Source organism: Tamandua tetradactyla, chromosome 7 (genome assembly GCF_023851605.1).
Source record: "Tamandua tetradactyla isolate mTamTet1 chromosome 7, mTamTet1.pri, whole genome shotgun sequence".
Classification (NCBI taxonomy): Eukaryota; Metazoa; Chordata; class Mammalia; order Pilosa; family Myrmecophagidae; genus Tamandua; species Tamandua tetradactyla.
In genome coordinates this window covers 74,673,244-74,689,565 of record NC_135333.1, presented here as the reverse complement: position 1 = coordinate 74,689,565, position 16,322 = coordinate 74,673,244, and the positions used below count along the sequence as shown (strand labels likewise).

General features: G+C 36.2%; 1 protein-coding gene across 3 annotated transcripts in view; it reads left to right on the top strand.

The window, feature by feature from the left end:
* LRP6 (LDL receptor related protein 6) overlaps window positions 1–16,322 on the top strand; it is a 242,831-nt gene that overhangs the window by 22,317 nt on the left and 204,192 nt on the right. For 2 of the 3 annotated variants that reach the window (XM_077170085.1, XM_077170086.1), the window contains exon 2: window positions 3,642–4,035. The exons of the other annotated variant lie outside the window; for it this stretch is intronic. In XM_077170085.1, coding sequence (XP_077026200.1) covers window positions 3,642–4,035 — 394 coding nt within the window. The remainder of the gene's footprint in view (window positions 1–3,641; window positions 4,036–16,322) is intronic. 3 annotated transcript variants of the gene reach the window in all.

The following is a 16,322-nucleotide window of genomic DNA, read 5'->3' as shown; positions in this document are numbered from 1 at the left end:
TACTCATTTGCTAAATCATATCTTCTGTTATAACTCCTCCTTCTCCTTTGATCCTTCTCCCAATCTTCAGGGATATTTAGGCTATGCCCATTGTATCTTTTTCATGTTGGAGAGAGCTATTGCTAATATGGGATAGGAAGATGAAACTAGTTGGTGGTCTAGAGAGGCTGGTCCCTCAGGGTTTCAGCACTTATCTGTCCTAGGAACTCATCTGAAGGTTGTAGGTTTCTGGAAAGTAACCATAGTACATGGAACCTTTAAACAATAAACTTTTTTTTTTTTTAAGAGTGCATGGTCCGGGAATCAAACCTGGGTCTCCTGCATGGAAGGCTAGCATTCTACCCCTGAACCACCTGTGCACCCTAAACAATATACTCTTAAGCAACCAATGGGTTAAAGAGAAAATCAGAAGGGAAATTAGGAAATATCTTGAGGTGAATGAAAATGAAACTGCAACACACCAAAACCTATGGGATGCAGCAAAGGCAGTGCTGAGAGAGAAATTTATAACTCTTAGATGCTTATATGAAAAAACGAGAAAGATCTGAAATCAGACTTAACAACTGAAGCATCTAGACCAAGAGCAGCAGACTAAACCCAAAGCAAGCAGAAGGAAGGAAATGACAAAGATTAGAGTGGATATAAATGACAGAATCAAAAAACAGTAGAGGAGTGGTGCAAAAAAAAAAACAAAAACAAAAACAAAAAACAATAGAGGATTGATGAAACAAATGGATTGGTTCTTTAAAAAGGTCAATAAATTGAGAAATCTTTAGCTATACTGACAAAGATAAAAAGCACAAAATAATTAAAACTTAAATTAATAAGGGGATATTACTACAGACCCTGCAGAAATAAAAAGAATTATAAGAGGATGCTGTGAACAATTGTATGTCAAAAAATTAAATAACCTAGATGAAATGGACAAATTCTTAGAAACATACAGGCCATCTCTACTGACTCAAGAAACAGACTAACACAAGTAAAGAAATTGAACCAGTCATCAAAAGTCGTGCAAAAAAGTGGGGGTGCAAGGGTAGTTCAGTGGTAGAGTTCTCGCCTGCCATGTGGGAGACCCAGGTTCGATTACTGGTCCGTGCACTTCCCAGAATACAAACAAACAAGCAAAACAAGCAAAAGCAAACAAAAGCAAACAAACAAAAATTCAGCATAGTGCTGCAATAATGGAATACTCATATGGAAAAATAATGGAATGTGACCCTGCCATACAGCGCACAAAAAAAGACAAAAACAAAACTCTTGCAACAAAGGGAAGCCCAGAACCAGATAGCTTTACTGGTGAATTTTATCACATACTCTCGAAAGAATGAACACCAATCCTTTAAAATTCTTTTAAAAAATTGAAGAGAGAGCACTTTTTAACTCATACTATGATGCCAACATTGGCCTAGTACCAGAGCCAGATAAAATTAACACAAGAAAAGAAAATTACAGACCAACATTCCTGATAATATAGATGTAAAAATTCTCAAGAAAATACTAGCAATCCAAATCCAGCAACACATTGGATGAGTTATATCATGTGGGTTTTATCCCAGGAATGTAACTGAGCTTAAGATAAGAAAATCAGATTAATAATATCACATTAATGTAATAACATCACATTACTAGAATAAAGAAAAAGAAAACACATGATTACCTCAGTTGATACAGAAAAGACATAAAATCCAGAACCCATTCTTGATAAAAACACTCTGAAAATCTGGTATTTTCGTTTGCTAAAGCTGCCAGAATGCAATATAACAAAAATGGTTTGGCTTTTACAAATGGGGATTTATTGGTTTACAAATGTACAGTTATAAGGCCATTAACATGTTCCAGTTAAGGCATCAATAGGATGATACCTTCTCTGAAGAAAGGCCACTGGTATCTGGAGTTCCTCTGTCACATGGGAAGGCACATGACTAGCATTTGCTGGTCCTTTGCTCCCAGGTTTTGTTGCATTCAGCTCCTGTTCCTGTGGTTTCTACTCTGTATTGGTCACAGTTCCCTAGAGAAACGGAGCTAATAGGAAATGTCTGAAATATGAGATTTATTGAAGTGTCTCATACAACCATGGGGATGCAACAGTCCAAGATCTGTAGGGCAGACTGCAAGGCTGGCAACTCTGATGAAGGTCTTCGATGAACTCCACAGGAGAGGATGGCTGGCTAAAGAAGTAAAAATTCTCTCTTCTCCCTTAAAAGTCTTAAACTGATTTGATTAAATCCAATTGATTGGATTCTCTCTTTGTAGAAGTTGATCTAGATGTGATCAGTCATAGATGGAATCAGCTGACTGATGATTTAATAAACCAGCCTACTATGAAATATACTTGCAGTAACAGGCCAGTGCTTACTTACCTGATCAAACAACTGAGCACCATCAGTTGTTACTCACTTGACTTCTTAACCTAACCATCACACACTCTGTATTCTGTGGATCCTCTCTTGGCACCTCCAGGACTATTCTCTCTCTGGGTGTTTCTCTCTGAGCTTACTGAGCTTTTTTCTGCTTTTTATCCTCTATATTAAAGGATTAAGACCCACCTTAAGTGGGGTGAGCCACATCTCAGTTGAAACAACCTAACCAAAAGGTTGCACCCACAAGAATGGATTAAAAGAACCTGGCCTTTTCTGGAGTACCTAACAGCCTCAAACCAAAAGGAAATATCCCCAACATGGTAAAGGGCATATTTGAAAACTTACAGCTAACATTCAATCTAATCGTGAAAGACTGAAAGCTTTCCCTTTACGATCAAAATCATGACAAGGACACCCCATTACCACTCTTATCCAACATTGGACTGGATGTTCTAGCCAGAGTAATTAGGTAAGAAAAAGTAATAAAGGACATCCATATTGGAAAGGAAGAAGTAAAACTTAACTTATTTGCAGATGACATCATCCTATATTTAGAAAATCTTGAAAAAGCCGCAACAGAGCTACTAGAACTAATAAAGGAATTTAGCAGAATGATAGGGTAGAAGACCAATATGCAAAAATCAGTAGTGTTTTTATACATTAATGTCATGGTCAGATGGTGGTGCCCAGTTGTCTGGTTGGGCAAGCATTGGTCTGTCTCTTGCTATGAGGACATTTCATGGACTTAAATCATGATTATGTTGGCTGTATCCAAAGCTGATTGTGTTTGTAATCAGCTAAGGGGAGTGTCTTCTGCAGTGAGTGATGTTTAATCACCAGAAGGCTTTTAAGGAGGATTCAGAAGAGAGTCACTCTTCCTGCTTCAGCCACTGAGCCTGTGCAAGTCCTTGCATTGACATATACATTTATTTCTCTTGGGTAAATACTTAGCTGTGGAATGGCTGGATCATATGGTAGTTATATGTTTAACCTTTTAAGAAACTGCCACAGTGTTTCCCAAAGTGGCTGCCTTATGTTCCCACCAATAGTGTGAGTATTCCAGTGGCTCCATATCCTTGCCAACACTTGCTTTTATTTTTAAGATGCTACAAAAATTGTATGTTGTGTGTGAAAAGTTTTTTAACAGTTTTCTATAGGTTTATTTAATCTTTTCTTATTAATGGTCATATTTGCTCACTAATTCTGAGTTGAAACCCAATATATAAGAACCGATACATTTCCTCCCTATTTATTTACTATTTTTCTTTTTTGTTCTAGCGGCCCCTTTGTTGCTTTATGCAAACAGACGGGACTTGCGATTGGTTGATGCTACAAATGGCAAAGAGAATGCTACGATTGTAGTCGGGGGCTTGGAGGATGCAGCTGCGGTGGACTTTGTGTTTGGTCATGGCTTAATATACTGGAGCGATGTAAGTGAAGAAGCCATTAAACGAACAGAGTTTAACAAAACTGAGAGTGTACAGAATGTTGTGGTTTCTGGATTATTGTCCCCTGATGGGCTGGCATGCGATTGGCTTGGAGAAAAATTGTACTGGACAGATTCTGAAACTAATCGGATTGAAGTTTCTAATTTAGATGGATCTTTACGAAAAGTTTTATTTTGGCAAGAGTTGGATCAACCCAGAGCAATTGCCTTAGATCCTTCAAGTGGGTAAGTTTTTGTTTAATGTTCAAAGGTCATTCCATCTCCTCTTCCTTGTTTCTCCCTACTGCCATAACCTTAGCCTTACCAAGAGAAAAGTTTAAAAATAGGAATTTTAGACCATTTGGGCTCCTTTGCCAAGTAGACTTGCACGTGGGAAATTGTGCAATTGTGTTCTTATGTAAGGTGCTTTTGTAAATAGATTGAGGTTTAATATCAGTTATGGGATAGCCATGTTTTATAGTTTGATGTTAGATAGTTAAATTTTTTAAAAAACTTTTTGTTGTATAACATATATACAAAGCAAAGAAAGCAAAAAGCAGTAATTTTCAAAGCACTCTTCAGCAAGTGGTTATAGAATAGATCCCAAAGTTCATTGTGGGCTACCGTTCCATCATCTCAGATTTTTCCTTCTAGCTGCTCCAGAACACAGGAGGCTAAAGGAATATTTTTAATCTTTTTTTTTTTTTTAATCATCACAATTGACTTTGTGTATGTGTGTAATTGGTATGGGTTACAATTCCACAAGTTTAGGTTTTTACTTATAGTTGCTCTAAGGTACTAGAGGCTGAGAGAAATATCAGTATAATGATTCTGCAATCATACTCATTTGTTTTAAACCCTACCTTCTCTGTATAACTCCACTATCGGCTTTGATCTTTCTTCCAACTGTTTAGAATGGGCTATGCCTATTCTAACTTTCTTATATTGGAAGGAGTTGATAATATGGCTTAAGGGGATAGAACTAGTTGATGTTCTGGAGAGGCTAGCCCCTCTGGTCCAGGGACCCATCTGGAGCGTTTCTGGTATATGATGGTTAAATTTTATGTGAGATATGTTAGTATAATAAAAAACAAGTACATTAGATTTTTTGGTGGCTTTAGTTTATCCATGTTACTGCTCAGTGCTGAAGGTGAGGATTTGTCAGATTCAGCTGGTAAGAGATGTTATTAGGAGAATTAATAATAATATGGTTTGAAGGTACTAAGTAATGTTATTTAGCTTCTAAGGGAGATTCAGTAAAGAATAACTATATTTTTCCTGAGTCCTAAGGTTTTTGGCCAAGGACTCAAGCAAATATATATATATTTTAACATTTTTATTGATAAATCTTCACACACATACATTCCATACATGGTATACAGTTGGCTCACCGTATCATGGCATAGTTGTGTATTCATCACCATTATTTTTAGAACATTTGTATCACTCCATAAAAAGAAATAAAAAGAGAATAGGAAAAAACTCACACATGCCATACCCCTTACCACGCCCTCTCGTTGACCACTAGAATTTCCATCTATTTATATTTATTTTATAAAAAAAAAATTATTTTACTCTTTGTCGCCCCTAGTATTTATTTATTTTTTAATCCTTTTTTGTTTTTTTTACTCATCTGTCTATACCCTGGGTAAAAGGATCATCAGACACAAGGTTTTCATAATCACATAGTCACATTATAAAAGTTATATTTTCATACAGTCATCTTCAAGAATCAAGGCTACTGGAACACACAACTCAACAGTTTCAGGTACTTCCTCCAACCACTCCAATATACATAAACTAAAAAGGGTTATCTATATATAATGCAGAAGAATAATCTCCAGAATAACCTCTCAACTCTGTTTGAAATCTCAGCCACTGTAACTTTATTTAGTCTGATTTCTCTCTTCCTCCTTTTGGTCAAGAAGGCTTTCTCAGTCCCATGATGCTAGGTCCTGACTTAGCCTTATAATTTAGAAATGTCTAGAGTAGACAATGATGGTGATTAAATATTCGAATAAAAAAACATTTTTGCATGAGGGAAAACAAATGAATGTCAAATTGCAGGGTGTTGAAAATAGATGGAATATGGGAAAATGCACAGTCAATGCAAGCTAGGGTCTATAGTCAGCAGTAATTTTGTAATAAGCTTCCACTGAATGTACAAAGGCGTTATGCCAAAACTAAATGTCAGCAGTCAGGGGAGCATGGGAGCTGCATATGGACTCTTTGTGGAAGAAGAGGAAATGCCTTCATATAGGTTATGGTGGCGAAGGCATGGTTTTCATTATTTTTGATGTCTGTGGTTAATCTTGTGTTGAATATATATATTCTTTTATTTTTTTTAATGTTTGGGAAGTCATTTTGTGTCATGTCTATTTCAAACATTTTACAACTGGAAACAAATAGAATATAACCAAATTATATATGTATTTGACAGTTGGTGTGCTGAAATATATTTAAAATGATTATTTTTAACTTATGCATTTAAAGATACTATCAAATAATTTTTCAATCTTATTGATCTTAGATTTATATTGTGGATTGTGGTTCAGTGGAAAAGTAAGTAAGTGGAGTAGATACTTGTCAAACAAGAAGAGATGATTTTCATATTTATTCTTTGGGGGTAATGCGAAGTTTGCTTTCCGGAGTAAGTACATGAAAACAGTGCTGAGGAAAAATGTAAGCTTTATCAGTGTTCCAGGATCCTGAGTTTTGAGATTCAGAAGAGTTGAGTGAGCTCTCTCGTATCAGCTTATGTAAAAGGAAAGCTATTGAATAATTGGTATTGTTTCAACCCTGAGAACTAATGCAGACTAATGTGTGTTTTCAGATGTGTGGCGTTCATTGTGTAGTCAGTTCGTTTAGCGTAGACTGAAGGAATGTTTTAATTCTTCTTCCTAAATTTGACCTTTATTAGTCTGAGATTTTTATTTTTAAGAATGACTGGCAATGTGTAGAATTCAGAATAAGGAAAAGGAAAATATGTATATGAAAATTGTTCCAGAGATGAGTAACCACAATTACTTTATAGAAAGAGGGGTTAATTCCCGATTGTGACTGCTTTAATGGTGGATGGAGTTCTTTATCTGCTCCACAATGACTATAGTAAACTTGGTTATAAGGACATGGTGTTTCATGTATAAATCTGTAAGTAATTCTCAGGTTTTGTGATCTTGTCATATTCTAAATAATTTTAGTTATTTTTAGAAAAGTTAGCCCTTAGTGATACAAAGTTCTGTTTTAAAAATGCTTGCAGACCTAGTTCAGTGGAAAGAAAATGAAGTATAATTCGGGTCAATCACATACATATAATTGTCATATCTTGAACATGTTTAAAAATACCTTATAGATTAATATATGCCAGGTGACAAAATAGTGCCTGCTATATAGTTGATGGTCAGTGAATAATTTTTTGAGAGGATGACTACCTTTATAATAATTTCCCTTATAATTCTGTTACTTTTCCTGGTTGGGTAAGAGTGGGTTTTCTAAGCAAATGCAAATGCTGTCATGGTCTCTTATGAATTCTTAATCAGTATGGATTTAAGTAAAATTGTTTATTTAAAACATAATTAAGATTTTCAGTCTTTAGTTTTTTTTTCAGCAAAAGCTTTCAAGATTAAATTTTATGAAAATATACTCCCTAGACCTAAAATTTTACATCATACCTAGCTCTGTTCCTTATGAACACCTTACTTGGACCTAATTTTCTTTTCTAAAATGATGGATTCTTTTTAGTTTTGACATGAAATTTAAGAAATAAAACATTTAAAGAACTTACCCTATTTTTTCTGTTAATTATTTTTAATAGTTTTATTGAGAAATCGTCACACACATACAGTCCATCCGTGGTATGCAATCAGTAGCTCACAGTATTATCAAGTATTTGTGTATTCATCTCCATGATCATTTTTAGAACGTTTACATCACTCCAGTGAAAGAAATAAAAAGAAACTAGAAATAACTCATATATCCCATACCCCTTACACCTCCCTCTCATTGATCACTGTATTTCAATCTACCCAACTTTTTTTTAATTTTTATTTTTTTCAACCTCTTATCTCTCCCCACCTCCCATCATTTATTTATTTTTCCTTTGTTTTTTACTCATCTGTCCACATCCTGGATAAAAGGAGACTCAAACACAAGGTTTTACAATCACATGGTCACATTGTAAAAGCTTTGTAATTATACAGTTGCCTTCAAGAATCACAGCTCCTGGAACACAGTTCAGCAGTTTCAGGTATTTCCCTCTATCTACTCCAATGCACAATAAACTAAAAAGGAATAGCTATGTAATGCATAAGAATAACCCCCAGGATAACCTTTTGACTCTGAAATCTCTCAGCTGCTGAAATTTTTTTTGTCTCATTTCTCTGTTCCCCCTTTTGATCAAGAAGGCTTTCTCAATCCCATGATACTGGGTCCCAGCTTTTTTTGGGAGTCCTGTCCCATGTTGCAGGGAGATTTATACCTTTGGGAGTCATGTCCCATGTAGCGGGGGAGGTCAGCTTACCTGCTGAGTTAGCTTAGGGAGAGAGGCCATGTCTGAGCAGCAAAAGAGGTTCTCTGGGGGTGACTCTTAGGCATATTTATAAGTAGGTATGGCTTCTCTTTTGCAGGAATAAGTTTCATAGGGTTGAACCCCAAGATCGAGGGTTCAGCCTGTGGAATTGGTTCTCCCCATTGCTTGCAAGAATATCAGGAATTCCCCAAATGGGAAGTTGAATATTTCCTCCTTTTTTCCCCTTGCAAATACTTTATTCTTTGCCCAGATTACTCTGGGATATATCAGGGCATCACATTAACCTGTACAAATTAACAAGATCTCACACCCTATTCTCAAGAGTCCAAGTAATTATCATGTTAAGATAAAACTGACTGTACAATACTACTGAGGTTAAGTTGGTGTGGTGGTTTGTAAGGATGTACATACCCTAGAAAAGCCATGTTTGAATCCTAATCCCATTTTGCAAAGGCAGTTGTTCTAGTTTGCTAGCTGCTGGAATGCAATACACCAAAATGGAATGGCTTTTAAAAGGGGTAATTTAATGAGTTGCTAGTTTACAGTTCTAAGGCCAAGAAAATGTCCCAATTAAAACAAGTCTATAGAAATGTCCAATCAAAGGCATCCAGGGAAAGATACCTTGGTTCAAGAAGGTCAATGAAATTCAGGGTTTCTCTCTCAAGTGAGACAGCACATGGCGAACACAGTCAGGGCTTCTCTCTCAGTTGGAAGGGCACATGGCGAATACGGTGTCATTTGCTAGCTTTCTCTCTTGGCTTCCGGTTTCATGAAGCTCCCCGGGAGGCGTTTTCCTTCTTCATCTCCAAAGGTCACTGGCTGGTGGACTCTCTGCTTTGTGGTGCTTCAGCATTCTCTGCTCTCTCTGAATCTCTTATTCCCCTTTTATAGGACTCCAATAAACCAATCAAGACCCACCCAAATGGGTGGAGACATGTCATCACCTAATCCCATTTAACAACCACTCTTGACTATATCACATCATCCAGGGATATGATGTGGTTACAGTTTCAAACATACAGTATTGAATAGGGATTATTTTACCTTTATGAAGTGGGATTTATATCAAAACATGGCTTTTCTTAGGGGGCATGCTTTCTTTCAAACCAGCACAGCAATCGTTTCTTCTAATCCCTTTTCAGTGCTGTAGGTTGGAAACTTGATTAGGTTATCTTCACAAAGATGTGACTCGCCCAATTGTGGGTATTAAATAGATGGAGACGTGACTCCACCCGTTCCAGGTGGGTCTTGCTCAGTTTCCTGGAATCCTTTAAAAGAGGAAGCATTTTGGAAAAGGCCGGAGATCGGAAAGAGCTGGCACAATGACGAGAGAACCAGAGTCCACCAGCCAGTGACCTTTAGAGATGAAGAAGGAAGATGCCTCCCAGTGAGCTTCGTGAAAGAAGCCTGGAGAGAAAGCTAGCAGACGTCGCCATATTCGCCATGTGCCTTTCCAGTTGAGAGACAAACCTGAACTTCATCAGCCTTTCTTAATTTGGTTCCTTAATTTGGACATTTCTATAGACTTGTTTTAATTGGGACATTTTCCCGGCCTTAGAACTGTATACGAGCATCTTATTAAATTCCTCTTTTTAAAAGGCAAAAAACAAAAAACAAAACAAAACTGACTGTACAAGTTAAATTAGATAATGCACTACTGAAAATATAAATTTGGCACCAAATGAACATCTCTCCCTTTGTTCTCAGACAGAAGTTGGAATTTTAAAATATGAACAATATCCTTTACCCTGTATTCTGATGTACTTCAGTCCTGTCCTGAGCAGTTTCATTTATATCTCTAGTCAAAGTCTGGTGATCACTTCAAGTTTTTAACAATTGCTGTATGGAATACTGCTGACTTTCTTAGCTTCAGAGCACTAACTCTGTGTCTCAGGTGTGACATAAATACACGAAGTTTCAGGGAGCAACCAGATTATACACAGATAGCTCAGTTTATCAGAATTTAGAAATAACAGTTATAACTACAGAATAGATGTGATAGCTGTAAAAGCTTATAGTCTAAGGTCTTTACAATAGGCCCCAACCTGATAACCCATGCTCCTCTTGGCTTAAGTTCTTTGTCTTTGTATATTATAGTTAGTCCATATGAGTGAGACATGATAATATTTGTCTATTTTTAAAATTTATTTATTTTATAGTCACACTTCAAAGTCAATAATTCTTCATGTTTTAATTATGTTTCTGCAGAAGAGTCTTCTTTAAGTTTTGTTTTTATTGCTGTTATTGCAGATATTATCATCCTTGGCCTCCTTTTTGAGATTTTCCCCATTTAAAACCATTTAAATTTGTAAAAATTCTGCTTGATGTAATTTGAAAAGTACTTAAAACGTGTCAATGAATTCCTATTACATTGAGAGTAGAAAATGTAGCTAGTTACTGCCAGGCAGATATTTTAGATTCATGTATGTTTAAAGGTGGGATTCTAGAAATTATTACTTAAAAATTAAGATGGATGTGTTAGAAAAAACATTAAACATCATGAAATTTAGATTATAGGCTTAGCTTTTCTCTCTTCTGCGATATTAATATTAAGGACCTTGGAAATATATATATATATATATATGTATTCTTCTTAATGCTTAATGCATCTTAATCCTTTTCCAGATTCTTTGCTTTGGAAATTGGAAGTGTAGAATTATAGAGGTGTCTGAGCAGATTTTAATTTATTCTCATGAATTTAAAAATTTTACAAACACACACACCCCCTTTCCTGCCTCCCTCATCTCTTACCTCCCTTTGTTGATGGACCTTTGGGTTGTTTCCTCCTGTTGCCTATTGTGAATAATGTTGCTGTAAGCATTGGTGTACAAGTATCTGTTTGTGAATCTATTTTTACTCTCTTTGCATAGAAGTGGGATTGCCAAGTCAAATGATAAATGTATTTGCAGCTTTTTGAGGAACCACCTGATTGCTCTTTACAGTAGCTGCACTATTTACATTCCCCCCAACAATGCACTAGAGTTATAATTTCTACAGATTTTTTTCAGTATTTGTTAGTTTCTGTTCTTTTAATAATAGCCGTTGTTGTGGGTGTGAAATGATATCTCATTGTGGTTTTAATTTACAGTTCCCTAATGGCTAATGATGTTGAACATCTTTTTGTGTATTTGTCATTTATAAGTCTTCTTTGAAGAAGTGTCTATTTCCCCCCCTTTTTTTAGTTGGAGAAGTTGTGGGTTTACAGGACAGTCATTCATAAAATATAGGGCTCCCATTTATCAACCTGTTGTTAACACCTTGCATTGGTGTGGTAGATTTGTTACAATTGATGAAAGCATATTTTTATAATTGTACCATTAACTGTAGGTGCTGGTTTAACTTAAGGTTCTCTGTGTTGTGCAGTTCCATGTTTTTTTAAAAATTTATTCTGGTATCAAATAGGCAACTTTATTTTTACCCTTTTAAGCACATTCAAGTATATAATTTTTTTTTTTTTTTTTGGCATGGGCAGGCTCTGGGAATTGAACCCGGGTCTCTCGCATGGCGAGTGAAAATTCTGCCACTGAGCAACTGTTGCCTGCCCTCCAGTATGTGATTTAGTGCTGTTAAGCATGTTCACAATGTTATGCTTCCATCATCATTATCAGGCATTTCTAAAACTTTTCCATCATCCCAAATAGAAACTCTGTACATTTGAAGCCTTCTCTACCTGTTCCCTACCCCCACCTCAAACTCTGGTAAACTATATTCTAAATTTTGGCTTTATGAATTTGCTTATGCAAATTACTTCACATCAGTGAGATCATACAATACTTGTCCTTTTGTATTTGGCTTATTTCTTTTTTTTTTTTTTTTTTTTTTTTAAAGACAGAGAGAAGGAAGGAAGGATAGAAGGAAGGAAGGAAGAAAGGGAAACATCTTTTAAACATTTTCTTGTTTTATTGTATTTTGTTTTTCCGTTTTTTGTTACATGGGCTGGGGCCGGGAATCGAACCGAGGTCCTCCGGCATAGCAGGCAAGCACTTTGCCCGCTGAGCCACCGCGGCCCGCCCTTGGCTTATTTCATTCAACATTTTGTGGTTCATTCCTGTTGTCTCATGTATCAGAACTTCATTCTTTTGTAGCTTAGTTATATTCTGTTGTGTGCTTATATCACATTTTGTGAATCCATTCATTGGTTATGAGCACCTGGATTGCTTCCATCTTTTGGCAATTGTGAATAATGCTTCTATGAACGCCAGTGTGCAAATATCTTTTTGAGACTCTGCTTTCAATTCTTTGGAGTATGTATCTAGAAGTGGGATGGCCGAGTCAAATGGTAATTCTATACTTAACTGTCTGAGGAGCTGCCAGACAGTTTTCCACAGTGGCTTGCACCATTTTACATTGCCACCAGTAATGAGTAAGTGTTCGTTTTTTTCCACATCATCTCCAATGTTTGTAGTTTTCTTTAAAAAAATTTTTTTTATAAATAGTAGCCATTCTAATGGGTGTGCAATGGTCTCTCATTGTAGTTTTAATTTGCGTTTCCTTAATGGCTAATCACTAATGATATTGAGCATCACTTCATGTGCTTTTTGGCCATTTTATATATCTTCTTTGGAGAAATGTCTACGCAATTCTTTTTTCCATTTTTAAATTGGGCTGTTTGTCTTTCGATTGATGAATTGTAGACTTTCTTGTTATTCTTTTTTTTTTAATTTTTTAAAAATATTTTTATTGTAGACAACAAACAAACACACATTTTTTATATACAGCATTCTTTTCATGGTTACAATCAATGGTTCACAATATCATCACATAGTTGCATATTCATCATCAAGATCATTTATTAGAACAATTTACATCAATTCAGAAAAAGAAATAAGACAACTGAAAAATAGAATGAAAACAGAAAAAAAAAATTATACATACCCTACCCCTTACCCCTCCCTTTCATTGATCACTAGCATTTCAAATTAAATTTATTCTAACATTTGTTCCCCCTACTATTTATTTTTATTCCATATGTTCTACTCGTCTGTTGACAAGGTAGATAAAAGGAGCATCAGACACAATCACACAGTCACATTGTGAAAGCTATATCATTATACAATCATCATCAAGAAACATGGCTACTGGAACACAGCTCTACATTTTCAGGCAGTTCCCTTCAGCCTCTCCATTACATCTTGGAATATAAGGTGATAATATCTACTTAATGCATAAGAATAACCTCCAGGATAACCTCTTGACTCTGTTTGGAATCTCTCAGCCATTGATGCATTGTCTCATTTCACTCTTACCCCTTTTGGTCGAGAAGGTTTTCTCAGTCCCTTGATGCTGAGTCTCAGCTCATTCTAGAGTTTTTCTCAATCCCTTGATGCTGAGTCTCAGCTCATTCTAGGATTTCTGTCCCACATTGCCAGGAAGGTCCACACCCCTGGGAGTCATGTTCCACGTAGACAGGGGGAGGGTGGTGAGTTTGCTTGTGTTGGCTGGAGAGAGAGGCTACATCTGAGCAACGAAAGAGATTCTCCTGGGGGTGACTGTTAGGCCTAATTTTAAATAGGCTTAGCCTATCCTTTGTGGGGTTAAGTTTCATATGAAGAAATCCCAAGACTGGGCGCTCAGCCTATAGCTTTGGTTGTCCCCACTGTTAGTGAGAATATCAAGAATTCGACTTGGGGAGGTTGATTTTCCCCTGTTCTCACCATTCCCCAGAAGGGACTTTGCAAATACTTTTCCGCTCACTGATCAAATCACTCTGGGATTCATCGGGGCATCACTCTGGACAAACCAAAAAAAATCTCATGTCCTACCCAAGGTTCCATGTACCCATGTTGTTTAGCCAATTATCTACATAAGTTATATTAGGAAATGACTAGTCAAAATTTAAATTTTGTACCACATAAACATTTTTTGCCTTTGTCTCACACATAAGTTGAAATTTAAAAATATTAATTATCTATTTTCAGTACCCTGCAGTAATGACATTCCTTTGTTTTTCCCCATGGAAAAACATTTTTAAAATTTGTACATTTAGTCACTATCATTATACACTCTAGGTATTCCTAGATTATACCATCTCAATCTTTATTCTCTTTCTTTGTGATTTCATTTATGCCCCCAGCCGTCCTTCCTCTATCATTCTCACATTCAGCTTCATTCAGTGTTTTAACATAATTGTATTACAGTTAGGTAGTATTGTGCTGTCCATTTCTGAGTTTTTATATTCAGTTCTGTTGCACAGTCTATATCCCTTCAGCTCCAATTACCCCATATCTATCTCCTGATGGTCTCTGTCACCATCAAAATATTCCAAGTTTATTCACTAATGTCAGTTCGTATCAGTGAGAACATACAGTACTTGTCCTTTTGTTTCTGGTTAATCTCACTTAGCATAATGTCCTTAAAGTCCATCCATGTTGCTACAAACTCCATAACTTTATTCTGTTTTACAGCTGCAGAATGTTCCATTGTATGTATATGCCATAGTTTGTTTAGCCACTCGTCTGTTGATGGACATGTTGGCTGTTTCCATCTCTTGGTAATTGTAAATAATGCTGCTGTAAACATTGATGTGCAAATGTCTATTGGTGTCCTTGCCCTCATGTCCTTTGAGTAGAGACAGCATATAGATGGGTCCTGTTTTTTAATCTATTCTGCCAGTCTATGTCTTTTGATTGGGGAGTTTAATCCATTGACATTTAGTGTTATTACTGCACGAGTAGTATGTTCTTCTACGATTTTGCCTTTTGGGTTTTATATGTTATATCTAATTTTCCTTCTTTTTTAACTTTACTGATAGTCTTCCTTTCTACACTCTTTTCCACACCTCTCTCTTCTGTCTTTTCGTATCTGTCTCTAGTACTTCCATCTAATATTTCTTGCAGAGCTGGTCTCTTGGTCACAAATTCTCTCAGTGATTTTTTTGTCTGTAAATGTTTTAATTTCTCCCTCATTTTTGAAGAACAGTTTTGCTGGATATAGAATTCTTGGTTGGCAGTTTTTCTCTTTTAGTAATTTAAATATATCATCCCACTGTCTTCTCACCTCCATGGTTTCTGCTGAGAAATCTACGCATAGTCTTATTGGGCTTCCCTTGTATGTGATGGATTGCTTTTCTCTTGCTGCTTTCAAGATTCTCTTTTCTCTTTGACCTCTGACATTCTGATTAGTAAATGTCTTGGAGTATGTCTGTTTGGATCTATTCTCTTTGGGATATGCTGTACTTCTTGGATCTGTAATTTTAAGTCTTTCATAAGAGTTGGGAAATTTTCAGTGATAATTTCCTCCGTTAGTTTTTCTCCTTCTTTTCGCTTTTCTTCTCCTTCTGTGACACCCACAGCATGTATATGCATGTACTTCATTTTGTTCTTCATTCCCTGAGTCCCTGATCATATTTTTCCATTTCTTTCCCTATAGTTTCTTTTTCTTGCCGTATTTCAGATGTTCCGTCCTCCAGTTCACTAATCCTATCTTCTGCCTCTCGAAAACTACCATTGTTGGTTTCCATTGTTTTTTTTTTTTTCATCTTTTCTACCTTGCCTTTCATTCCCATAAGTTCTATGATTTGTTTTATTCAGACTTTTGATTTCTTGTTTTTGTTTATTCCTTGCCTTCTTTATAGCCTCCCTCAGTTCATTGATTTGATATTTGATGAGGTTTTCCATGTCTGTTCATATATTCTGAAATTGTTTCAGCTCCTGTATGTCATTTGAATTGTTGGTTTGTTCCTTTGACTGGGCCGTATCTTCAGTTTTCCTAGTGTGGTTTATTATTTTTTGCTGGCATCTAGGCATTTAATTACCTTAATTAGTTTATTCTGGAGATTGCTTTCACTTCTTTTACCTAGGGTTTTTTGCTGGATGAATTTCTTGTCTGTCTGTTCTTTGACATTCAATTCAGCTTTATCTGGACCTCTAGCTTAGGTTTTGTTTAACAGAGGAGAATTTTTCAGTTCTTGTTTTCTTGTTTCTTGCCCTGCTTGTATGGTACCTTTTTCCCCTCACCCTTAAGAGAGTCTACTTAGGTATTATAGACCCCAACTGGATTTTCCCAG